Here is a 24,508-nt window from a genome sequence, read left to right as displayed (position 1 = left end):
CATATTGTCAGGTATTTCCATTATTTCGTTCTTGCAAATTTACTACGTTTCTACAAACTGTCCATTCTAACCGCCTAATTATCTTTCTACCCTTAAAATCTATTTAACCTCATATTCTCCAAATATTCATCGTCTCTGTTCATAACTTGCCGATTTCTAAACTTTCCAAATTTTCAAATGTCCAAATTTCCAAATTTCCAAGTTCCCAAGTTTCCAAATAGTCAAATTTATAAATCTTCGACTCTTTAAGTCTCAAAATTTCCGCATGATATACGAAAGCTTAAAAAATCGGAAGGACTTCAAAACAATAGTAACGTGTAACTATAAACGTGAATTTGCTTCATGGTGGCTTGCTTTCGTCGTAAATACCAAGAAGGACGAACAGAACGAAATCAAATTTAGCCCTTGGGTGTGTTTTGAAAGCAAGGAAGAACGAAGAGAAAAACGATGTCCTCCGACGAATCGATGTTAATGGGAAAACCTACACAAATGAAATAACCTTTCATGAGCATTTTCACAGTTCTTATTTATGGCACGTGTATCTGGTGCCAGCTGAATGTCTCTCTCTCTCTTGATGTTTCTTCGGAAGCTCGGACAACGACACACCGATGCTCTCGTTTAATTTCGAAGCTCAGTCAACGTCGTGATCCCAGGGCTGATTCATCGTGTGTTCGATCAGTTTCTCTGTGATCCTTGATGAGAGGATATGACAGGGAAGTGGTTGGGACCAAATTTTGCTCTTTTGGCTGATTTAAATTGAGAAGAAGAAGAAGAAGAAAAAGAAGAGGAAGAGATTGCTAGAAAAATATCTTTTTCTGGTAGAAAAGATAATTTTTCTTTTTGTATTTTTAATTTTAACTTTGCTGTGAAGACAGTTTGAGGAAGTTTGCAATGGCCGATATAGAAATTCAGAATGAAACAGGTAAGTTGGGTCATTTTTGGATTACTATATTGCCTTAGTTACGTAAAATGTTCCTTTCGAGGAAAAGCGAAATTTGATTGTTCTTTTGTATTGTCTTTTGTATTGTATTGTATTTTGTTTTGTAGTGTATAATATAATTTCAACCAAAAGATAGAAAATATGGAGAACTTCAAATTTCTTAACATATGTTGAGAAATGGAAAAGTGTTATACAGAGTATTTCAATCTGTAACTTATTTTGTCTTAATAACTTTCAGATGCCGTCATTTTTTATATTTTTTAAATATTCTTTATATTTTCTATATTTAAGATTTTCTATCTTTCTTTGCCTCTGTCTTCAATATAAAGAAGTTGGTGTACTATTTTAGTGTTCTCAGTCTATCGATATATATTGTCAATATTTCAATGTTCTCAATTCAAAAAATCAATGTGTATTATTAATACAATATTGTCAATATTTATTGACAAACCGTATTTTCATTGAGAACCTTGAAATATTGACAATATTCTTGATCGTCTGAGGGCATTCTTACGAAAGGTTCATTATATTGTTTATTGTTCAATTAGATTATGCAAAACATATTTTGCTTTAATTGGATTACATTGCGCTTTTTAATTGGATTATGTAAAACGTTTTTTGCTGTATAATTCGATTCTTTGTCTGTCATTGAAAAAGGAGATAACGTATGAGGTATTCTTCTTTGTATTTATAGCACCTTTAATAGCACATTTCTGCAGACTTAATTGAGGAAAAATGCAAAGCGTAATGAAATAAGAGATCTTTCGATTACGACACTTCAGGACAACATATGATATATGGTTACCACCTATAGTATTGCCGAACGCTATTTCTAACCTTTATATATTTTACTTAATAACAAAAATAATAAATTTTGCTAAAAGAATATTAGCAAAACAATTTTCCTAATAACACAGTGAAACAAATTTAAATATAAATAAAAAGTTAAGAATATCTGTCTATTGATAAAAAATACTATTTGTATCAATAATAACTAAATATATCAATACTATTAATCAATCGAGCACTGATTAATCTTGTATAATTAAAATGTACTAACATAGAAAGTGTCTATGATTCGCTTTATGATTTGCAACATCGCTAGTTATCAGAAGTTCCATGCATTATTCGTCATTTGCAAATCAATTAAGAATTGATATTGGAATTGGTATTGGGATTAAATTGCCGCAATATATATTTAGAAGTCTTAGATCATCGATTATTATCTATCGCAGCATCTTCAATCTAAAGTAATGTTAATGAATTACACAATACTGACATATCAATGAATTAGAAATTTTAATTAGCAAATTGTATCAACATTTATTCTAAAGAGAAAGAAAATCAAAAGATGAATATTTAAAATAACAGAAGACGTTGCTATTGTTTCAAACATCCAAATTTCAAAATTTTCGAATCTCTAAATTTCTATATTTCCATTTTTATATCCATATTCTAATATTATTACAATTAATTAATGATCGATATTATGATGAAAATAGGAATAAAGGAATACAGCATTGTTATACTGGAATAACATAATAAACGAACGAAAAGTATAGGATGGGAATTCTCTATCTTGGTCTTTCCGCACATTACAATGTCAAGGACACTGAACTAGAACTATCTAAATTGCTTTTAATTTACCATTCTCGTTGATTTATCTAATGAAATAAAACATCTCGCAGCGTTTACGACTTGTCTTTCTTTAAGAGCTATATGTAAAAATATAGATATCAGCACGTAAATACAAACGTCAACATTTTTTGAACTTTCTAGTTAAAAAAAAAATTCTCTCGAAATTTTTAAATTATAAAATTTCCAAGTTTCCAGAAAATCTTCAAACTTCCAAATTTCCGAATCTCCAAATCTCCAAATACCCAAACTTCCATACAATATGTGTTATATTTGGAAAACAAAGAAAACTTAAAATGCAATAGTAACGTCATAATAACGAAATAAAACAGTATCGTGGATACAAAGAGATATCGTGGAAACGATTTCTAGAAGCACCAGTATGTATTTACGAAGATGTTTTATCGTGTTGCTGGCGGAAGCATATATTTCCTGTTTTAGTATACAGCTCGTGTATCGTGCACACAGAGATGCACTTAATGTAAATAACAACGATAATATGTCATTGTTATGCGATTAAGTCAAAAAGTGAAAAAAGAAAGTGAGATACGGATAAATTAATAAACAATAATAATGTCTGTCATTGAACTTAATCCAAGTGACAAAGACGTTTCGCATCTTGACTTTAAAAAATAGTAGTCTAAAAAGAGAGCTCTTTGTCGCAGGAGAAAAGTCCAAGTAGTAGTTCTATAATCTACATCGATTTATGGCAGAGGGCCAATAGCGAGAAAGAAGAAATTCTTGAGCAACAAACAAGATGTGTAACAAATGAAATTTACCAAGATAAAATGAAATAAAATTCCAGCTGGATAAAACCTCATGAATATGTAATAAATCTATAGAAAATAAAAAAGAGGATGAACCGTAGAAGATGTAAAAATTATTTAAAAATAAACAAATATCTTCGATTTAATAAGAATATGTAACGATCATTGTTAATATGTGCAATTTCTTTGTTCAACTTTATATAAGTATATTTTTTTTAAGCCATTAAGAGCCTATCTTCATTAAGATGAATGTGAGATTGGGATATAAAAATTCGCAATAAGATGAAATATTATGAAATTTTTATGATTTCTCATTTAAAACGACCGATACGTGGTAAATGGATAAACCTGTAGAGACTGCTGACTACCTAATGGCGCGGAGTGCATGAATTATTAGCGGGCAGCATTTTTATCGTCAAATAAACTCGTTATCGAGTGATATAATAATGCAGCGCGCCAATAACAATTCGCAAATGAACTAGAATGAACAGACTTGAACCGATCCGGTTTATCAGTATGTGTTCCTTTTGCATTTTGCGTTTCTACGTTTCGTCAAACGATTCTCTTCATCGAATAGATTAAGAAAAGTTAAGAAAAAAATCTTTCGACCTTACATTGTGTAAAAAAAAAATATGAATATTGTTTATAGATATAGGAATCTCTGTGGAATCTACGAAATCTGAATTTTTGAAATACATATGAAAATACAAAAAACACGAAATGTGTTTAATTTATTATATGAAATCTATTTGTACGAAATATAAGATTTATGAAATCTATACATAGGTCTCTAAAATTGAATGAAACGTTAAAGCAGTTGGAGTATACGAATAAATAAGCTTCAATAAATTTAAATGATGTATAAAAGCGTCAAATATCGATTTATATGTTATACGTATGTGCATATCAGTAAGTAAGGTACGATATACAGGATGATACAAAAGTTGATATTCGAAACGAGGATTTTGCTTGTTTCACCTCATAACACGTATAAATCTTTCTTTATTTTTACCAAAGATTTACATGGCCGTAATTCCTCCAAATGCAACACCAATTTTTATTCTGACTTTTACTCTATATAAGTTATTAAAGATTTTTATCGTGTAAAATATATGGTACGAAAGAAAATTAAACTTAAATGATCTACTTAATCGAAATTTGTCGCAAGTAGTCACCTGTGACCCAAAAAGATACCAATCAGATTACATCGTCAAATGAGGATTCATGAATTTCTTTTAAGCAGTTTCACTTTTTCAGGCAATACATAATGTTTGTTATTTTCAAAAAAAAAAAAAAAAAATACCAAACATATCAGAATTTTCGATATATTACTTTCAGACGTTAGTAATCCAGGGATTATAAACAAAAGAAAAAAAGAAAAAGAAAAGGAAAGATATCAATCAACGTTTTCTAATCCATAGATAAATTAACGTGAATTATCAATTTTTATATCAATTTGAAAAATTCCACTCGTCATGCGAGAAAAAGAAAGGAAAAAGATGAAGTAAATATTTAAAAACAAGCATTATATAACGCAAGCAAAGGAATCAGGAAATAAATTTCTAAAAAATAATTTGCAGTTTTCTGCAACCTTGTACAAACAAACAACGAACCATCCTTCAAGATGCAATAGCATAGTTGTGTTCTTGACATCGTTTCGATTTAACGTGCTGGCACGCGCGCAAAAATAGTCAATGGTGAAATAAACCCCGACGCGACTGCGTTTCGTTTGTTCGACGGAAGTTGAGAATGCTTTCGGTCAAACGTTCAATGCACATTTTTCCGCCATTTCCCTATCCTTTTTCGTTTTCTTATACTATTTGTTCGAGAAACGCGTGATTATAACCAGATTTTAATAACATATTTAATACGATATTTATTACGGAAATTGATTATTTAAATGAAATTTAGAATACTAAAATCATACTGTTGATCCACATTAAAATTAATTGTACTAAAATATTGCTTACAATGAAATACTCGAAATAATTACACAAAAATAATGTTTCTAAAAAATGTTAAAATATTATCGTTAAACCATATTAAAATATATTAATTATTAGAGCGTCACTTAGATGAAATATTAAGGAAGGCATTCCTTATTTTAAATCGTTATTTAGTGTCTTTATTGTTAATTGCCACCTGATTGTGTAATTATATATAACTTTAGAATTTGCGTAGAAAAGTCGTCGAATCGACGTATGTATGTCTGCGTTTATCAGTTTAATTGCCTTTATCAGGATCGATAAGGCTGTAGTTGCAAACCTGAAGCGGGCTTCCCTTAATTAGTGTGATTTATATTTATCAAACGATTGCGAGGTGTCTAAATCATCTGAACAAGACTCTCAACAGCTAGATTTATCGTTTGTTATTAGATCGTAAACAGGAATCCTTGTATCTCGTTTCTTCTCTTCTTTCGCCAATGACTGAGAATGTGATTCACTCTTCACGCTAAAAAGATGACCTGGAAGATTTTCTTCTTCGTGTTTTCGACACAAAGATCTTCGTCATTTTTACACATATAGTATGTAACAAATGAAATAGAGCTATGCGTATAATGCCTGTTTGAATTTAAATGGATTACAACGTATAACTATAAATTATAATCTAGAATCACCACTGAAAAATATATATCGCTTTCTTACAGTACGTTTTTTTCTTAAAGTATGTTTTCTTGCGGAAGAAACGAACGAAAAACTACTTCCAAATGTAATTAAATCAAATTTATGAACAAGAAGAGTAATGCTTATAAAATAGGTTTAAATGTTCTTCTTCTTTTTTCATATTTAGCTCTAAACCGTAGGAAATCATCCTTCTGGTCAGGACACAATTATTAACGACAAGACGCATTTGTAGGATACAGCACAGTGTCGTATAAATCAGGAAGAGCGACATAACTGCTTTGTATCGGCCAAATTACGAAGATAAACGAATAAAAGTTTCGCAATTGGTCGAGAAGTGTCTCTGTAATATTTTCATAGTTATAACTCAAAAGTTGCATTTTTTTAACTGTGTCGTTTTTCTCTCAAAGCTACGATATGCAAAAATGAAGACTCTACTCTACCTCATACGGAGTGCAATGAGAATTTCAGCACTCGTCTATACTTAATACTCGTCTAGAGTATTAAGATAGTGATACGAATTACTAATAATAAGGAAAGGAATAAAACTCAAAGACATCGTACAGATCAACGCTACGTCAAAGAAAGATTGTCACTTATATACATATATTTAGCTATATTTATTCATGACGGAATAATGCGATTCCTTGTGTAAAAATAAGCAAATGATGTGGAATAAAATTTTCTCATATTCGGTTTAGTTTTTAAGAAAATCGAGTTTGAAAATTGATAAAGTATACTTGAATATGGCTAATTGCGGACTGGACAGAACTAGATAATCGGGACAGGATGTCGTTCTATGTGTGAAACTATACAGAAAACGTGGAATATTATTTTTTCGTTTAAGAATTCATTTTCAAGAAGATAGAGTCAGAACATGTTTAATTAAAAATCGGCCTAGTACATGCGCATGATAAATTTTCCAATTTCTTTTTTCACAGGAACTAAGTCGAAAATGAAAAAATATTATTCTATATTCTTATATAAAGAATCATATGTAACTAACAGTAACCAGTATTTGCAGCCAGTTTATTTCCTAAGCATGTAATGAGCGAAAGCTTAACACGGAAATAATAATAATAATAAAAAAGATACATATGTAAAAACGAGCAGAAGATAGTAATCGATCGAGTGTCTCAAGATGGAATTTCCTGGTGCCATAAAACACAAGGATTTAGCCCACAGTCTAATTATATGCGCTCCGTTATACGTTCTGCTTTTTTTTTTTTCGTCGCGCGTAAACCGGCATTGGACAGGTTTTCTGCCATTTCTATCCCTCCTTTCGTTCGACTTTTTCAAGCGGAATCAATATAATAGGCGAACGCGTCGCTTAGAATTTCGATTTCTCAAATCTGTCGACACGAAATATGAAATCTATGATATCTAGATTTCTAAAATCTCTTACATGAGATGTAAAATCTACGAAATGTAGATTTTTGAAATCTACTACATAAAATATGGAAAATGATGTAACTTTGCGTCAACTGCTGCGAATGTGTTGAAAACATATTCGCTGTGGTGGAAAAAATAAATTCTTCACTGGTAGTACAGACTTATTCATGAAAAATTCAGTAGCTACAATGTCCTTGTAAAAGATTATTTCATAACGCAGATGTATAATTTCAAATATTTCTTAAATATTTTAAGTCGCCTCCTTTAATAATTTTCTAGCAAAAGAGAAACCTTGCTTTTATTTTGAGAGTCGATGGTCATGTACATATTTTAAGCTCGTATACTTATAGCATTTCAGTCCTTATCTTTAGTCCTTTTCTGTTAAAAAAAGAGTTTCGTTGCTGTTTAAAGAACTGACCAAGGAAGTAACAATTATATTTAATAGAAAAATTTAGCAGAATTTTATACGATATGTAAGACAGATTGAAAAAGGAAAGTTGGCATAAGTAAACATTGAACTTCAAGTGGATATTTATCTGTGAGTCTCATGCAACTTTTCCAGACTTTAATCGGGTAGATTAGTTTATCTCAATTGCCGTGTCCGATGCACTATACTAAATCTGAAACACGCTATACACACACGTGAAACGTAAACACACTATAACTAAATTTCTACGCTATCTATACGGTTAATTAATGATAATGTTTAACTTCGCCACAACTCGAAAGAAACAAGCACCTCTTTTCAAACTTATAAAATAAAACAAATGAACGAAGAAACTTGCGAAGCTATGTAGGGACAGTGCGAGCCAACGATTCTCGGTTTTTTTTACGAGATCGAAGGTATCTCACAGCACCAGCTATTGATTTGATTAAATATTTGATTAAATTATAATTATCGTGGTAACCCGGATTTATGTCCTAATTGGCTTTAGAGTGAACGGCGAAAGTCGAAAAATATTATTAAACTACATCACACAAACTATAACTTTGTTGCAAAATTAATCTATTAATTAATAGGATAATAGTGCTGATAATATATCTATAAACTTTCAGCTTTCGATTAAGATTCCTCGTTTTCGTCCTTGCAAATAAAGTATCGTTCGTAGATTATTGCAAATATGAAATAGACGGAAACGAGTTAAACAAGGTGATTGCAATTTACATAAAATATGTATAAGACAAGAACGAAGAGCTAATGATTTCATTGAACGTATATCAAATGAGATTAATGAACCAATTAATAATCGGAAATTATCATTCAGCCAGATCATTTTCCAACTAAGTATATTTGTTTCTTACGTAAGTAAGATTTGAAATTCGAAGAGACTCGAGCTTCCATTCGGTATCTACTATAATCGACGTCATTCTTGGAATCTTCCTCGTTTAATCTTTCATTCTCGTGGTATAATAGAATCGGAACTGCTACTTCAGCTATTCGACTTATTTCATGACAGAAAATGGTCGACATTAATTAATTATTTATTAAATAGAGTAGATTAATTTTGCTTCTAAGTAGTTCATGTACCTATTTGTTTCGAAATAGAAATGAAGAAGGAAGTTCGTGGGAGTTTATGGGGGTTGTAAGTAGGATAGGTGTTTCATGGAAGAACAAGGGTGAGTGAATGCTCTTTGTACGAGACGTAGGATACAGAGAAACATCTGCGAGTACATATATGCCTAGATGAATGAAAGGCAACTGCGAATGACGTCACTGTTTGAAGGTTGATGTACGGAAGGCGAGGTATATCGACATCGCTTACACTCGACATTCCTATCCAAAAGTTACTTTTCTCAGAAAAAAGAAAAAAACAGGAAGAATGGGGGAAAACCTAAGTCCAAATGAATTTGACTTCTCATTTTGTTTCTATGATAATATAATCGTTATAAAACAAACATTCACAACAAATCAAAAGACATATATAAATACTCCTGACGAATATGAAAAAAATGAACTTCCGCTGGACGAGGATTAAAGAAATCGCGAATCAATGAATTCTATTGCTATCTCTGTAAGCCACCGATGTAAAAAAGATTATGGATCGTAATCCGCTATTCGATAATACAGTGAAATATACATAGAGCGACGAAAATACAGGATCTTCTATATGTGTATTAATAAAAAGGACATCGCCTCGTCGCAGATATCGCAGCAAAATGTTTCTGATTTGGCATGACAGGAGTTGCAATTCCTTCAGAACGCTGCGAAAATACTTGTTCGATGCTTCAAGGGGATCCATGTTTACGAACGTTCGATCGCGCTCGCCGTCGATAGAAGCAATCAATTTCCGGCTATGCGAGGGATCGCCAAATGACGAACGAATCGTTCGTCCACCCTTGCATTTCTAAATTTCACTAAGGCGGAGCGCTCGCTCGTTTCATCTAAACTCTAAACGCCTCATTGGAAAGTTCTAAGAGTGCACCAAAAAATGCTTGTTCGATTCTTTTAAGCGTTTAACGGCAGAAATAGCGTGCGATTGGTTTCATGAAGTATTCTTGCGAATGTTCGGTTCGGTTCAAATGACGAGGAGGAACTGACGCGATGTGCGAGTTTCCGACCACTTTTTATAACGGAGATAAGAAACAGCCGTTCGAGCAGCTGGCGAGCAGAAGGCTCACACGCGAAAGATAACCGAGAATATCGAAAAGCCTAGCTAAAGCCTATGGAACGGCGGCAGCAGGTTTATTGTCGAGAACTGTTGAGGGGGGCGGCGCAGTCGGTCGGCCGATCTCGTGGCGAGCGAAACTCGGCGACCGCGGACACTCGGTTTAGGTCGGTTCGACGGTGGTTCGACGAGAGCAAGGACGCGTTACTACCGTGCTATTATACCCGCTAGGGAGATCAGCGACACAGCACAGCGCAGCGATGCGTTAGTTGCGCGCGCGTACGATGTCGGGCGATATCGCTCGATTCGAGAGCGAGCCGGCCGCCTCCGACCCGCTAGTGTCGGACGCCGTTTCCACGTTGCAAGGTAACTCTTTTTCTTCGCGTACGTCGCACGTTTGTTTTGTGCCCTTTCTTCTTCTTAACGCGCGTCTAAGGGAAACGAGCAAGAGCATTCGCTCGTGTCCGTTTAGTGCAAAGTCATTTACACCAAAAAACGTTTCCCCGCAACGAACGCGAACGAACGTTCGGGGAGATTAGACCGAGCATCTATAGAATACGCGATAGTTATATTCTCGATTCGATCTTCGCTCGAACCTGTGACAACGATGTTCGATGGATGGATTAGGATGTTTATCGTGAGAAATTTGAAAATGCAAAAGTGCGCAGAGTCTCGCGTAGTACGTAGAAATATACGAACTATTCAAGTACAATACTCGCTATAGCGTTTAGTAAGTAAAACGATTTCTTACCTAGATTGCATTTTATCGTAAAACCAAAATCTAATTCCTAGACTATCAGGCTGAAATAGATAAATATAATACAATGGAATAAGAAGATTTTTAGAGCATTCGATTCGACGAACAACGGTCGAAACGGCATTTACGTTTCAATTCTGCACGTTCTTATATTTGCAAATTTCCCATAGATGCATACAAATGCATAGTCTAGTTATAGATAAATACATATGTATGTACATATATCTATAGATATATAGGATGAATTATGACCCGGGATAAAAATAAAGTACAACGGGCAAATTCTATGACTCGAAACAAGTGGAAATGATGTCTTATGAAGAAATAGCTTCGAAAATTTAAACGGGTTGCTTACACGTGATCGATACTTTGTATGTTACCTTCCACTATAAATTATTATACTACATGTGTTTCTGTATTGGATGTATAAAAATTTGCTTGTTATTAGAAGCTGTGACATTGTACTAACGTCAGAAGGTGGTGGTCCACGGAAAATCATAAAGCTTATCATACGAGAATAACGTAAACATGTTAAAGAACAGAATGATGCTACAATAATTACTATGACGCAAAAATATTATTATTTTTGCCAGATATTATACATTTTTATCGTACAAACTTTATAGAAACATTATTCTATGAAATTCATAAACAAGCATGATTACAATCGTTGTAATAAAACGGCATTGACGCATTGCGGTATTTGACTGGCAGTTTGAGAGATATTTGCCTGGCCCGTTGCTTTTGGTGGTTTATTTTTATCTGAATTGCTTTACCCGCTTCTTACTTGCGTCAATATAGCATAACGATTTGCTTGCTATTGGAAGAACTGACACTGTATTATGAAGTTAAAAAATTTATTTACACCAAGTATCAGACGCACGTGTAGGCGCTTTTTCTTTTTTCTCGAAGACGAAACGCCTCATTTGTACCACAAATTAGAGAATAGTAAATTTCAAAAAATAAAATTGGAAGATCTTGTGAATTCGAATTGAATTTCTTTATACAACAAAATTGTAACATTTATTTTTCTGGAAATATTCGTGTGTTATTTTATATTATTATAATAATAGATAAATAATCACCAGCGAAAACAAAGAAACATCAATAGCGTTAATAAAAAATTACTATCAATGAGTTATAGCCATAAGAGACAAATATAATCAGTCATAGGTGTTACCGATGGTGATTCGCTGTCCGTCTAATTCGAGCTTAATTTGATACTACTGTTGATACACGGGGACTAAAGGAAAAGAAAGAAAAATTCCGATATCCAGTTACCAATGCTGATGATTAATCTAAAAATTCAGCGTAATCTAAGACTTAATTCCAAAGACTAAAACGGAGCGGCGTATTTAAATTTTATTTAGCTTAACTCAATACCATTTTAATGGCTCACAACTTCAGCCAAAAAGTCGCACAATCATGATCGGAATTCAATTCGAAGTTAATCCGCGTTTAAGCCAAACTTAATCAAAAAATAAATAACGATCGTCACATCTAACGCGGTATAATCCAAACGTAACTCGAAACTGTTCTTGTCGTATCAAAATTTCAAAATAAGCAACGGCTTACAAATAATTATCTACATAGGTATTTAGCTTTGGCTCAATCTCTCTGATTAAAGATCTCAGGCGGAAGCTCGATTAACCGCTAATAGTAATAAAAACTAAATCGCAAATAGAATTCTAGTCGAGTTTAATCTCGCAGAATAATCTCGACTCAAATATCGTGCAAAACTTAATCTGAAGTCTAATCTTCGTCTCAATGTTAGACTTAAACTTAACCTTCTGAAAACTAAAACAAAAGAATGCATTAACCCAAACCTGTACCCATGTTAATGTGTTAGAGACATAATTAGAGATATACGTAATTAGGTCATTTCCATAAACAACGTCGTGTTTATGTAGAGGCCGGTTCATTGCCATCGATCAGGGCAATTATCTCGCAAAGTTTGCGCTATTCGAAAAAGTATTGGGTTGACAACTAAGCGATTGCGGATTTTGTCAATACCAACTAACCAAAAAAATTCCGCAATCACTTAATTGCCACCCCAAAAAATTCTTTTTTTCATGAACTTTGCCAAATGGATGATAAATTGGTTCCTAAACAGATATTCCTCTCGTCTAGCAAATACTCGACGAGTATACTCGACGTATTACGAATCTTTACGTATCTTCGTACGTCTTTATGTATTTTATGCACATTTTAATGGATTATCGCTAATAAAGGTCAGAGAAGCGTAATGTATCAAAGGTGACAAACAAGTGTGTAATCCCAGTGTGTTGCAAGAACAAAGAAGTGTTTTGAGTAGCGTTACGAACTGCTACAAAGACGCGAGCGAGAGGAACGATTTATAATTTATAGGCAAGAAAAGCCTTCGGAAAGACTTGGTACGCTTTTGTTTTCAACGGATTGGCAGAGGGACGTAGCACATTCGAGGAATGTTTTTATTCTTGGAATGAACATATGATCACGGTGGCGGGTCTGACTTTCACGTCAGCCTGTACGGTTTCTCATTCCATCTTTCTTTCCTCTATCTCCCCCTCTTTCTCTCTTTCTCTCTTATTCTTTTTATGAGTAACCGCGTTATTTTCTCGTATTCGCAGGCACCAAGCAAACGGCGGAAAGCGTAGCTCAAGATGCCGTCGACCAAACAGGTATGCGTTTCTTGGGTTTTTAGTTTGAGGATGTTAAAGAGCAAGGATGAATTGACTCGAATGCGATTGAATTTTTATTTTTATGATAGACGTAATTCTTTCGTTATTTTATAATATTATTTTATGGTTTATAGCTTATCTCCATAGCGAGCTATCATCTTTGAGACGAATAAATATAATTGAACTTATTAAGGGAAAGTCGTTTGGTGTTGTCGTAAATGAGTCAATCGAAGACCCCGTAACCTAATAAAGGGGGAAAATACTACTACTGTTGTTATTAGCCGAGTTTTTATTTTTACGATATTGGAATAGAGACGAAAGAGTAAATAATTTTGTATATCTAGAAATTTTTATTCTCATCCGTCTTCCTCCAACTTAATTTCTTGTATCTTATTTGTATAAGTTCGCAATTCACAATATCAAGTACGAGTATGCAACGATAAATACGATTTATTCTAATGATTCGTGGTATCTTTCCACAGGGTTTGGCAAGTTTAACCTTAAGGTTATGGCCGTCTGCAGTCTGATCTTCATGAACGTGGCTTTTAGTATAACAAGTATCGGTTTTGTATTACCATCAGCGGCATGCGACTTCAGAATGACCACTGTTGACAAGGGACGCATGAGTGCCGCCCCCATGTTAGGTAACACTCGAATAATCAGCATCTTATTAACTATATATCAATGTTCCTTCCGGCATATCAACGATATTATTAACTACTTTCATTTTTGCATACACACATGACAACAAAAATCCTTGTCCGTCGCTGACATTTGCTTGGCAATTATTTTATGATCATGTAAGAATTTTATGATTGTGTTGTTTCTGTATGTTTTTGTGTTGTCATGTAATAATCTATTTAATTTAATTACAAATTATATTTTTCTTATGGGTTACCGATTTTTATTGAATCGCTAATCGTTCTTATCGCGTGTGTTATTTACAAATATGAACGAGGATTATGTAATTTATTTTTAACGTCATTTTATATATTGTTGCTTGTAGTTGGGAAATACATTTTTTGGTATCAAAGAGAAATGTGAAATAAGAAATACAAGTCTGTTCTAACCCGGAGGAAAAGGACTTATAAAAAGTAAATAAACAAATAATAAAATGATAATTCTGTAATAATTCTTGTTAAAAGAAAGAAGATATGTCACTTACAAAAGTTCCATTTTCGTGCTTTAATATGGCATATTTGCTTCGTATAATGTTTCTTTATTCGATCGATATCACTTTAATACTGTTATCAAATATGAAAATAGCGTATATATATTGCATTCACCTTATCACTGGAATGAAAATGTGTTGCGTGCCTTTCCGAGGCTCGCGAACGCCACACGCCCTGGAATCGATTTCCATGGTGTTTCGCCAACACGTTGCGTTGCTTACATTAGCTCGAACAGGACATCAAACCGCGTTCCTTTCGAGTTACATAAAAATCCTTGTGAAATTGCAAGTTATTTTCCACTCGTTCAAGCCTTCTCACTTTCCTTATTTAGATACGGACAGGCGGATATTCATGCAAATATTTATATAAATAATGGCAATTATAAATAAAAGAATTATTTTCATAAAAACGATTGAAGGAATAAAACTTAAATACAAATTTCTTGTACTTAATAAATATTATAATAGATGCTCAACTTTATATATTTCATATACTTTTGCATATTACGTGCATTTTTGCACTTTTAAATTTCCCGTAACTGCATAAAAAAATTCCGCAGCCTATTTCTATCGAATCCAGTCTTTTTCATCCATTCATTCCCGTTTGCCATCGTTCGTTCCTTTGTCTGTGTTATTCCACTTTATGCGGTATAAATATTGATGACGATGTATTGGATTTAAATTTTTCTCTCTATTTATTCACCTTTATCATGATTCACTTCATTGTTCAAATCGTTTCTGAAGATAAAACGGCCCATTCTCTCTCCTTCGTCTCATAACTCAATTAGTATAATTTACAATATAAACACATCTCTATATTTCCATGAAATTTTAGCTTCATTATAATAATTTATTTCATATTACCGCTTTGTTAGCAATGTGAACAATAAATAGTATTAATAATATCCTTTAATTTCTATCGAATTAATACTTTTTTATACATTTGTCCACGTTCGATCACGCGCGAAGACGTTCTTTAGCATCGTCTTTTTTAAAGATGACAACTAATGTACAAATAGTAATTTGCACAAAGAAAAGGTACTCGGCGAGATACAGTTGATTCATCGCGGTGTGGATGAACGTACGAGAGGAAAACTCTTGTGCAAAAGTATCCAGACACCAATGCTCTTCAAATGGAATGCAACATAAATTAATTGAATCGTAATGCGCGAAAACCAGGGACGTATCGTTAAAATGTCCATACATGGTTTCCACTTTGTCAGAAAATTGATTTTTCAATTAAAATTTTCCACACGGTTGAACATATCGATGTTGCAATATTTATAGCTTTACTTTTATATTCTTTTATCACTTAGTTCTTCATATTATTTAATTACCTAGTCGGTTAATTGATATTTCATCGGGTGTTACAAATTCATGTTATTTTACTATTATGAATTTCAGTGTTAAATTAATATTTAATTCACTATTATTCTAATATTAAATATTAGATTATTATTATCATATTCTCTTGTGTTAAACATAAATGCTCTCTCTATAATCCTTCTTCACATTTAGTTAATATATCACGAACAAAGAATAAGTCATTGAACTTGTTTGCCACGAATTTTTCCGTTCGCCGTTAGCATAATAAATCGTTTAAGGAATAAAGCTAATTATTCAAACATACCACTAGCACGTAGTAAGAACGACTAACATATTCATGAAAGCAGTGGCAGGAGACACGATCAAAGAATTACTACAATCGTCTAGATGACACCTGTCGAATACGAATAATTAAGCCTTGAAAGGTTACATGATGCAAGAACGTGACTCTTTGATCGTTTTCTGCTATTTCTATGCAACAACTATCGATTATTACGCGATAGATAAGGAATATTCATGAGAAATATTCATTAGAAAAGAATATGCTAATTTTCTAAAATACAAAGAACAGTCTACGGATATTTATGCATTTATGAAAGATTGAAAGTAAATAACCAACTAACATTGTCCTGACAACATTTTCTATCAGCAAAAGTAATTAAATAACCAAGATGGTTTCCTTAAGCCTTATCAATCTCTCTAATTATGAATTTATAGGTATGTTAGCAGGTTCGTACATGTGGGGTTGCTACGCAGCTATCAAAGGGCGAAGGATGTCACTATTGGTCGCGTTATTTCTACATGGTATCTCTGAATTATTGGCGTCGGTGGTGCCATTTTATTGGATCTTCCTGTTTTTGAAATTTCTAAGCGGTGCAGCGTTAGTATTATTACATTTTATCCAACTTAAGCGGAATAACAGATAGATGATAAATTTAACGACCGTATAATACTTTACACAGTAAAAATTTGGTTGTGATACGTTTTATTTCACAAAAGTTAAATAACACACGATTGACAATCTTGATTCCCTGTGTCCAAAGCGGAACATTTTATTTCACGATCGTGTTTAATTATTGCTTCAGTATGAATGGACAATCGGCCGTCGTTTTTCTGTATTTGGGTGAATTTCAACCGACTAAATATCGGGACAAAATGCTCTCGTGGATGGAAATGGCTTGGGTGGTTGGAATGATCATTTTAGCAGGTAATTACTGCCAAACTTTACGAATTATAATATATCGTTGATTTAACGTAAAGTCTAAATGTTTGTTTCGTTTATAAATTTTTATAAGATTCAGTAAAGAGATTAAAGTATTAAATTTTCTATTGAAATCAGTTTTAATGGGTGTATAATGTATATGTCTTACGTTAAGTTTTAACGATAATAATCTAACGATAACGATCTTAATGATAATAAATCTTAAGTAATTTTTATTAGGAATAAAAGCTCGAAAACATAATCCTGTATTATTTTTAAATATTTCACTTTGCCTGCGTTTCTTTCTCAAAATTTGTTCAACATTGCAAACTATTTGGAAATTTCAGGCGTCGGTTGGATCATTATTCCGTTGAACGTGAACATCGAAACGGACGGCGGTTTCTTTTTCCATTCGTGGAATCTTTTCGTGTTCATATGCTCCCTTCCAGCCTTGTTGACCGGAACTTGGTTGCTGTTTTTCCCTGAAACACCAAAATATCTCGCGGAGACTGGACACAACGTTCAGATGCTGGACGTTTTAATGAGAATGTACTCTGAAAACAGTGGAGAGCCACCGAAAGAGTACATAGTAAGTATTTATATTCGCTTTTCGAGTAACAGAAATCATTAAAGAATTTCTCAGAAGCTGTAAAAATATTTTGAAAATGAGAGAATTCGATCCTCAAGTCAATTTCTCTCGAACTCGAAATCCTATGTAAATTAAGCTAAACGCGAGTGATATTTCTTTTAATTCTTGATTTGTTTATTTGATAAAAATATTCCTGTAATAGCAATGAAGGGAAAAAAACAAAAATTTCTGATCTTCCATTTTCAGACGAAGCTTCGGAACTGCGAGAATAACAATTTAAACGATTTGGTGCACCGAATAATGCACACCAAAGAGAGAGAAGATGTGAGCGAGAAATCCTTCCAAGTGATGATAACTGACATATACATGAAAACCATGATGATATTGAAGCCACCGTTTCTTTGTAGAACGATTGTAATGTGTCTGATCGCATGTTTCGTCACGTCCTCTTATTACACGCTGACTTTATGGCTGCCAGAACTTTTTCATAGATACGCGGACTTTCAGGAGGCGTATCCCAATCAAACAGCTAGCGTTTGCACATTGAAGAGCGCGAAAAATGTTACAGAAATAGTGAGTGATCGAATAACAAACATAAATATGATTTTTAGGTGAAATTTAGAGGAATTTTTCAACATTTCCTAAATATCTCGTTCATAATTTTTTTATCGTTAGACGAAAGAAAAAAAAAAGGAAAAAACTATACGTATATATACGTATATATATTAGACAAAAAGGTGGAAATCATTGTAATAGGAATTTTTTCTAGTAGAGAGTTGGCTCTCGCAACGAAATGTCGCATAAATTAAATTTACAATTTGTAATTGTAATTGTTCTAAGGTTAGAAACTAGGAAGAGAGATATTGGGACGATTGCCAAGGAGGCATTACAGAATAGACAAATGAAAATTTTTATATAAAATTTAGTAGATAATTATTCATTTGTTATTCGTTGAATTGAATTTTGCAATGAAACCTCGTATAGAGTAAATATGTAGTTTGCAATTGTAATTATTCTATGAAGAAGAAATTGTATTGTTCTACATTTAGAATTGAAATTAAAGTGATATTAGGATGATTGCCAAGAAGCAATTGCAAAATAGGCAAAAGCACGGAATAGTTTGCGATATGTAGATGGAATACAAAGATCAGATGTTCGTTGTTCATTGCGTTATTATCTATACATAAAACTCTATTTATAGTATGTTACGCGATTTTAATTGAATTCTAGGATAACTTAAAAATTTCTTAATATAATAAAATATTAAATACTATTATAGTGATTTAATGGGAAAAATTTTGCACAGGATATGTCAGACGATCCGTTCGGCTGCAATTCCAGAGTACAAACTAGCGTGTTCGTGCACACATTTATTTTGGGTGCCTCGTGTATTCCGACAGGGCTGATATTGCCATTATTTGTTAACTACTTAGGATATAAATTTTTCCTCGGTAAGCAAACAAATATCTTTTTCTTTCTACCATTACGAGATATATATATTTTTAGTTCAAAATATATTTTTATCTCTAACACATCCGTTGCTATTAAAATACAACTATTCATCCCTGAATTCTTTGCCTTCCTATTTTCATCAAGGATGTTATCAACAATTATATCAGTGGCATTGTTTAAATTGATCGAATCTATACACCATATGCGCCAAAAGCAGTGGATGTGTTAAATATATTTTTGAAATTCTAATTGACTTCATAAGTATACTATCGAGCAATTCGAATTTATCTCTTTAATCTCTAATTGATTTAATTTCCTTGCTTAACTTGAGAAATTAGTCTATCGACAGATATCGAATAATTTTGTCTGTCATTTCAGTGATAACAGCTTTCATTCCTGCTGTCGTGACGGCTTGCCTCTTTCTGGTGGAGACGTCCACCCAAAACTTGGTTCTTTCGTGTGCCTATGAGTCCGTCACTTCCGTTTGCTTGAGCGTCGTATATTGCCTTTTAGTCGATCTGTATCCAACGCATTTAAGGTAATCTACCCACCCAGGATTCTTACTTTTTTCCTATACTTAATAATTCTAATAATAAAAATATAAAATAAATCCCAAGAATAAAAATAAATTTAAAGTATCTTTATTTTCTTAATCGTTTCGTAAATATTTCAAGGGAATTCAAAGAGATCGTTCGTGAACTCGATAATTGCGAGAGTATGAATACCTCTGTGATTTACTGTAGAAACTTGAAAAAATTTCATCCTTCCGCACGAGTTTTCTAAAAAAAGATGTGCCACTTGTTTATTCTCTCCAAAGATATGAAAGAAAGTTTATTGTGTGCTTATCGATCGATATAAATATCCCGGTATATAATACTTATTTTTTCGTCTGTGTCAACTGGTTTATTTATAATAGAAACGATCATTCTTTTCGACGATCGAATATTGAACTAATCTGTCGATCTCGAAACATTATCTCGAGTGTTCTTGTTTTCAATACCTACGATAAAATACTTGTCTTCTTATATTATTATTATCGTTATCGTTTATTAATACTATCATTATAGTTGTTAGAGAACGTTATGCAACTTGATTTTTGCAGATCGAAATTGCAGTTGCGTTCTATTGCGAAATGTGATTGAAATTTTCGTCATTGATATTTCTTTCATAAATTGAGATTTATGTAGCTGTTGTTAGGTGTCTTTGGAATTATGTAACTGGAATAAACGTTATTATCGTAACAGAGAGACCTTATCGTTGGAATATTAGGTAGAGATCTATGATTAAAATAGAAATTACGTCCTTAGGGAAATTTACAAAATTCGTTGTTTCTTCGTTATACATTAACTCAATTATAATGTAAAAATATTGAAAGTTAATTACGATCATTATCATTTACTATTTTGTAACAGAATCGTGTTATCATCGACGTAAACTTATGATTCTTACCGAATATAAGAAAATTAATTACCCGAAACTGTCACAAAATTAATGATATAAAGCTCGATAATTTTCAAATATAATTCTGTTTCAGAGCAATGGCGTCCGGTTTGTCTGCCTTTATCAGTAGAATAGGTGCTATTAGTGGTACTCTAATGATCGGATACTTGATCGACGACTATTGTACATTGGTGATTGTTATCGTAGCTGCTCAATTATTCCGTATGTATTCAAATTCCGACCTCTCCATTTTTTTAATTAGGTCTTAAATTATCTCCATACAGATGTATTGTGTTGTATCTACTTATCGCGTTTAAATAGCGATAATGTCGTGACAATACTTGTTACATCTGTTAGACTACTCAAATTCATTCAATATCTGCAAATATATTTATAAGTTACTTTTAATTTAATGCTTTCTTCCTTATATAATGTCTTATCGAATATTTATATGCGTGACATTTATTTATTTATTCCAGTGAGTGGTTTGCTAGCCCTGTTTACACCAGGAAGAAAGAAATCGAAAGCGATAGACGTTGAGAAATCTTAACGATAGTACGGATTAAGCTAAAGAAAGTGGGACGGAAGAAAAGAAACAATCAAAAAGGTTTTTACATTCACAAGAAGAATTCTATATAATTTACTTTTCCATTTTTCTTTTTTTTTTAATAATATAAACGCATTTCGCTTGGAAACAAGAAATATAGGCAATTTTATCGATGAGAGAATTTAATTAAACTCGAAATAATTAGAGGATCTCTTATTTAACACCAGAAAGTCCAATCAAAACGACTAATTCACAAAGATTGATAAAAATTATTATTTTCATTAGTAAGCGTGACATAATTATTTGCAACTCTTTAAGCTACGGTGCTTCTGGTGTTAAAACATCTTTACTTTCCCTTAAGTTCTGTCAAGTTAAGAGTATGAAAACATGTTATTACTTAAATGTACGATATAATATTACAACTTAAATTTAGAGGAAAGATATTAGTGTTAAATTTACAGTATTTCTTTCTCGTAATGGTTAAGAACGTTAATGTCTTCATTTCTTGTTAACGAATTATATACTTATCTATATACATATACATATATAGAAACACCATCTTCTAATAACTAAACTATCGTGCCTGTGTACTTTCTGCGTATACTTTATCACGGCCGGTGTCTGCGTTATTTTATACATTTTTCTTAATACACACCGGACATAATTTAGTATACTATAAGAGGATGCCTGTTATTGATCGAGTGTATTTTGCAAGTGAAGATTATTCTTCCTATACAATGGCTACAAAAAGTAGCGGCACGTATTTTCCGATGAAGCATCGTTTTTTATCAGGTCGTACATTTCATTTTCACAGTATTAAATTTTTACAGTCATATAGTACGAAATCTTACGTACTCGGAATTAATTAATTAGTACGTAAATATTATGATCAATACGTACAATGCTATGCCAATATATTTTGTAGCCACCGTATAGATATTTGTAGCTGCTATGAAAATTTTACGTGACAGTTTCACGTAACGCACACAATGTTTGTGAATACTCAGCAAATTCGAGAGGTTCACGATGATGAAAGTATATATGTGTTACATATTTTTCTACATTTCTAAATTTAATATCTTCATCGAGCGTCGTATACGGTAGTTAAAAAGTATACAGAATCTTTGTTTCGTAATTGAAATCTCGTAACATGTATTCCAGGATATTGTACTTTATTCTTCTAATTTATGGAAGAAGAGAAATGGCTACTTTGTTCTCTTCAGAATTTACAGAGCGATTTGGAAGGAGTATGAATAAAACTTAGAGAAACTGTCGCGGTTCGAATTTCTATTGTTGTCATAACGAGGGAATAAAATTAATATGAAGTGTCTTTTGGTAAACTTTGAGAAATTTGGATTTTACATTTTACTAGAACGTGAAAAGCATTCTGTCGTAATAAGAATGGCAAATTTTCTCAAAGAATAAAGAAAGTAGAAAATGATAAATCTACAGAATTTATCGCAAAACTGACCTGAAAGTAAATTGTTCGACTTTGTCTTAGTATTTTAAAAATCATTTGACATTAAACTTATCATTTTTCTGTGACAACAGAACAATTTTAAGTTGTAATACCTGTACGTATAATTACCGTGAAAATAATTAAACGATCGTTTAAAAACTTACTACACACGTTCTGAAATAACCTGTAGAATATTCTGTTAAAATATTATATACAACGAAAAAGATCTTCGAATAAATAGATTAACGTATTTAGTACTTAATACACATACAGCTAAAAAAGCTAGGCAGGAAATAAATGCTCAATTATATAAACCATTATCACGACGATCTCCCGTATTGTTAACACAGTGCCACGATATTTCTTCAACATTGCAAATTGTACGGTGTTAAGGGGCCCGCATACGATTAATAATATTGCCAATATCGCCAAGTATTGTCAAACAGTATTCATCGTGTGCAGATCTCTTTACGAAGCTTGATTCGATCGATCAGCCTCGAACTCTATGTAAATGAATATCGAACGCGACGATCGTATTCCCGACGCGTGTTATTCTTCTATTTTTCTATGTACGAGACTTTTTATATTGTAGACTGTTTATATGCCGGCCATCGAAGTACAATAAAAAATATGTTCTTGCTGAACCTATCAAAATCAATTGTCGTCTATTATTTTTTGAAAGTTCGAAATTTATATAAAGTGATTTCAAAATGTTGTTACCGTATAAAGGAAAATTTATTAATATTTCTTATCAGTGATCTTAAAAGGACTACAGGAAAGAAGGCTACTTCAATCAAGATTTCTACTATTCGTATAAATTTTGAAACAACGTTTTTATCTACAAAGAGTGATAGAAGATATGGATAATAATTTTGGAATTTCGAAATCCTTTATGTCCGAGAAGAGTTCATTTATATTCTGCTATCAATAAATCTAGAAATTTCAGTTGAAATAGAAGTCTTATCTACGATCTTTTTGAAACCATTGATTTTATGGGACACAAAGAAAAAAAAGGATCTATTAATTTCATAACCGCTTACTGATAAGAGTTCATATCATTTTATGTTTTCGAAGACATTCGCGTGCAACTATAAATCTCTCCCTTACGAAATACCCTAATTCATAAACACCTCCTAAACCTCGTCCCTCCTCTCGAAAACCTATTTGTACCAAAAACTCATTCTATTTTCGTAACCGTATTTTACCACTTTGTATCAGCCTACTCGTTCAACATTGTTGACATTGACACGAAGCCTAAACGGTGTGTTTTGCAATTGGACCATGGCCATTTTTAAAGAAATACTTCTAATTCTTTCCGATCTACTTAGCGGGTTTTTTTTTTCATTTTCGCGTTCCTCTGTTTCACAATGAAATCTTAATTAAATATCGTAATGGCGAATATCGTTGTTTGGATGATGGCAATTAATTATTATTTTTCTCTCGCGACGCATCGATGACGGAGATATTGGGATGGCGATCGAATATTTGGCGCGAATCCACCGATCGCTTGCCAACACAGCGTTCGCGCGCATGCACGATATGCGAACTTAAGGAAAATTACAGGCTTACCTTGTCGATCTACGATTTAAACGCTTAGTTTCGTTTCATACCTGACGCGACTATTACTTCTCGATTAGTTGCCCTTTCATACTAATTCCATTCCGATATATATGTATACCGACCAACTCTTTTGTTTTGTGTTGCAAGAAGAAGACACGATACGACGATTTCGTCTTGAAAACTAATTTCACTTAGCCAATGTGAGTTCGATTAATAAACTGCGGGTATTTATGCAAATTCGTATCTCTCTGAGTAAAATTTAGAAAATATCTGTTTTATCCAGCAGATATTACAACGAATACTACGCTTGAAATGTTTTTGCATTTAATGCGCAGTCAGTTTGTTGTGGTTCAGTTTGTGTGTTTTTGAAATAAATTTGTGAATT

The 24,508-nt window shown here is 32.7% G+C and overlaps 2 protein-coding genes across 6 annotated transcripts in view; one reads left to right on the top strand and one right to left on the bottom strand.

The window, feature by feature from the left end:
- Positions 1–24,508, bottom strand: part of lovit (loss of visual transmission) — a 40,849-nt gene that overhangs the window by 10,878 nt on the left and 5,463 nt on the right. The window lies entirely within an intron of this gene.
- LOC117159732 (synaptic vesicle glycoprotein 2B) lies at positions 818–23,221 on the top strand. 3 transcript variants are annotated; one of them, XM_033339864.2, is made up of 11 exons: positions 818–922; positions 13,328–13,378; positions 13,861–14,022; positions 16,593–16,755; positions 16,961–17,082; positions 17,424–17,665; positions 17,912–18,238; positions 18,972–19,116; positions 19,496–19,655; positions 20,652–20,779; positions 21,037–23,221. In XM_033339864.2, the coding sequence occupies exons 1-11, from the start codon at positions 892–894 to the stop codon at positions 21,105–21,107; spliced, it is 1,602 nt and encodes a 533-aa protein (XP_033195755.2). In that variant the 5' UTR covers positions 818–891; the 3' UTR covers positions 21,108–23,221. The 3 variants fall into 3 exon arrangements, with proteins under 3 accessions (XP_033195755.2, XP_076479963.1, XP_033195748.2); XM_076623848.1 differs by lacking the exon at positions 818–922 and adding an exon at positions 10,061–10,327 and having other exon boundaries at positions 16,605–16,755; XM_033339857.2 differs by lacking the exon at positions 818–922 and adding an exon at positions 10,062–10,327.

The sequence above is a fragment of the Bombus vancouverensis genome, chromosome 13 (genome assembly GCF_051014615.1).
Source record: "Bombus vancouverensis nearcticus chromosome 13, iyBomVanc1_principal, whole genome shotgun sequence".
In the NCBI taxonomy this organism is placed as follows: domain Eukaryota; kingdom Metazoa; phylum Arthropoda; class Insecta; order Hymenoptera; family Apidae; genus Bombus; species Bombus vancouverensis.
This window is presented reverse-complemented; position numbering and strand designations above follow the sequence as displayed.

What these genes read in the sequence shown, in the direction of transcription:
- LOC117159732 (XM_033339857.2), top strand. Translation starts at nt 10,246, where the DNA reads ATGTCGGGCGATATCGCTCGATTCGAGAGCGAGCCGGCCGCCTCCGAC. An exon ending in AGATGCCGTCGACCAAACAG is followed by an intron (nt 13,379 to 13,860) that starts GTATGCGTTTCT and finishes ATCTTTCCACAG; the next exon opens with GGTTTGGCAAGTTTAACCTT. An exon ending in GAGTGCCGCCCCCATGTTAG is followed by an intron (nt 14,023 to 16,592) that starts GTAACACTCGAA and finishes ATGAATTTATAG; the next exon opens with GTATGTTAGCAGGTTCGTAC.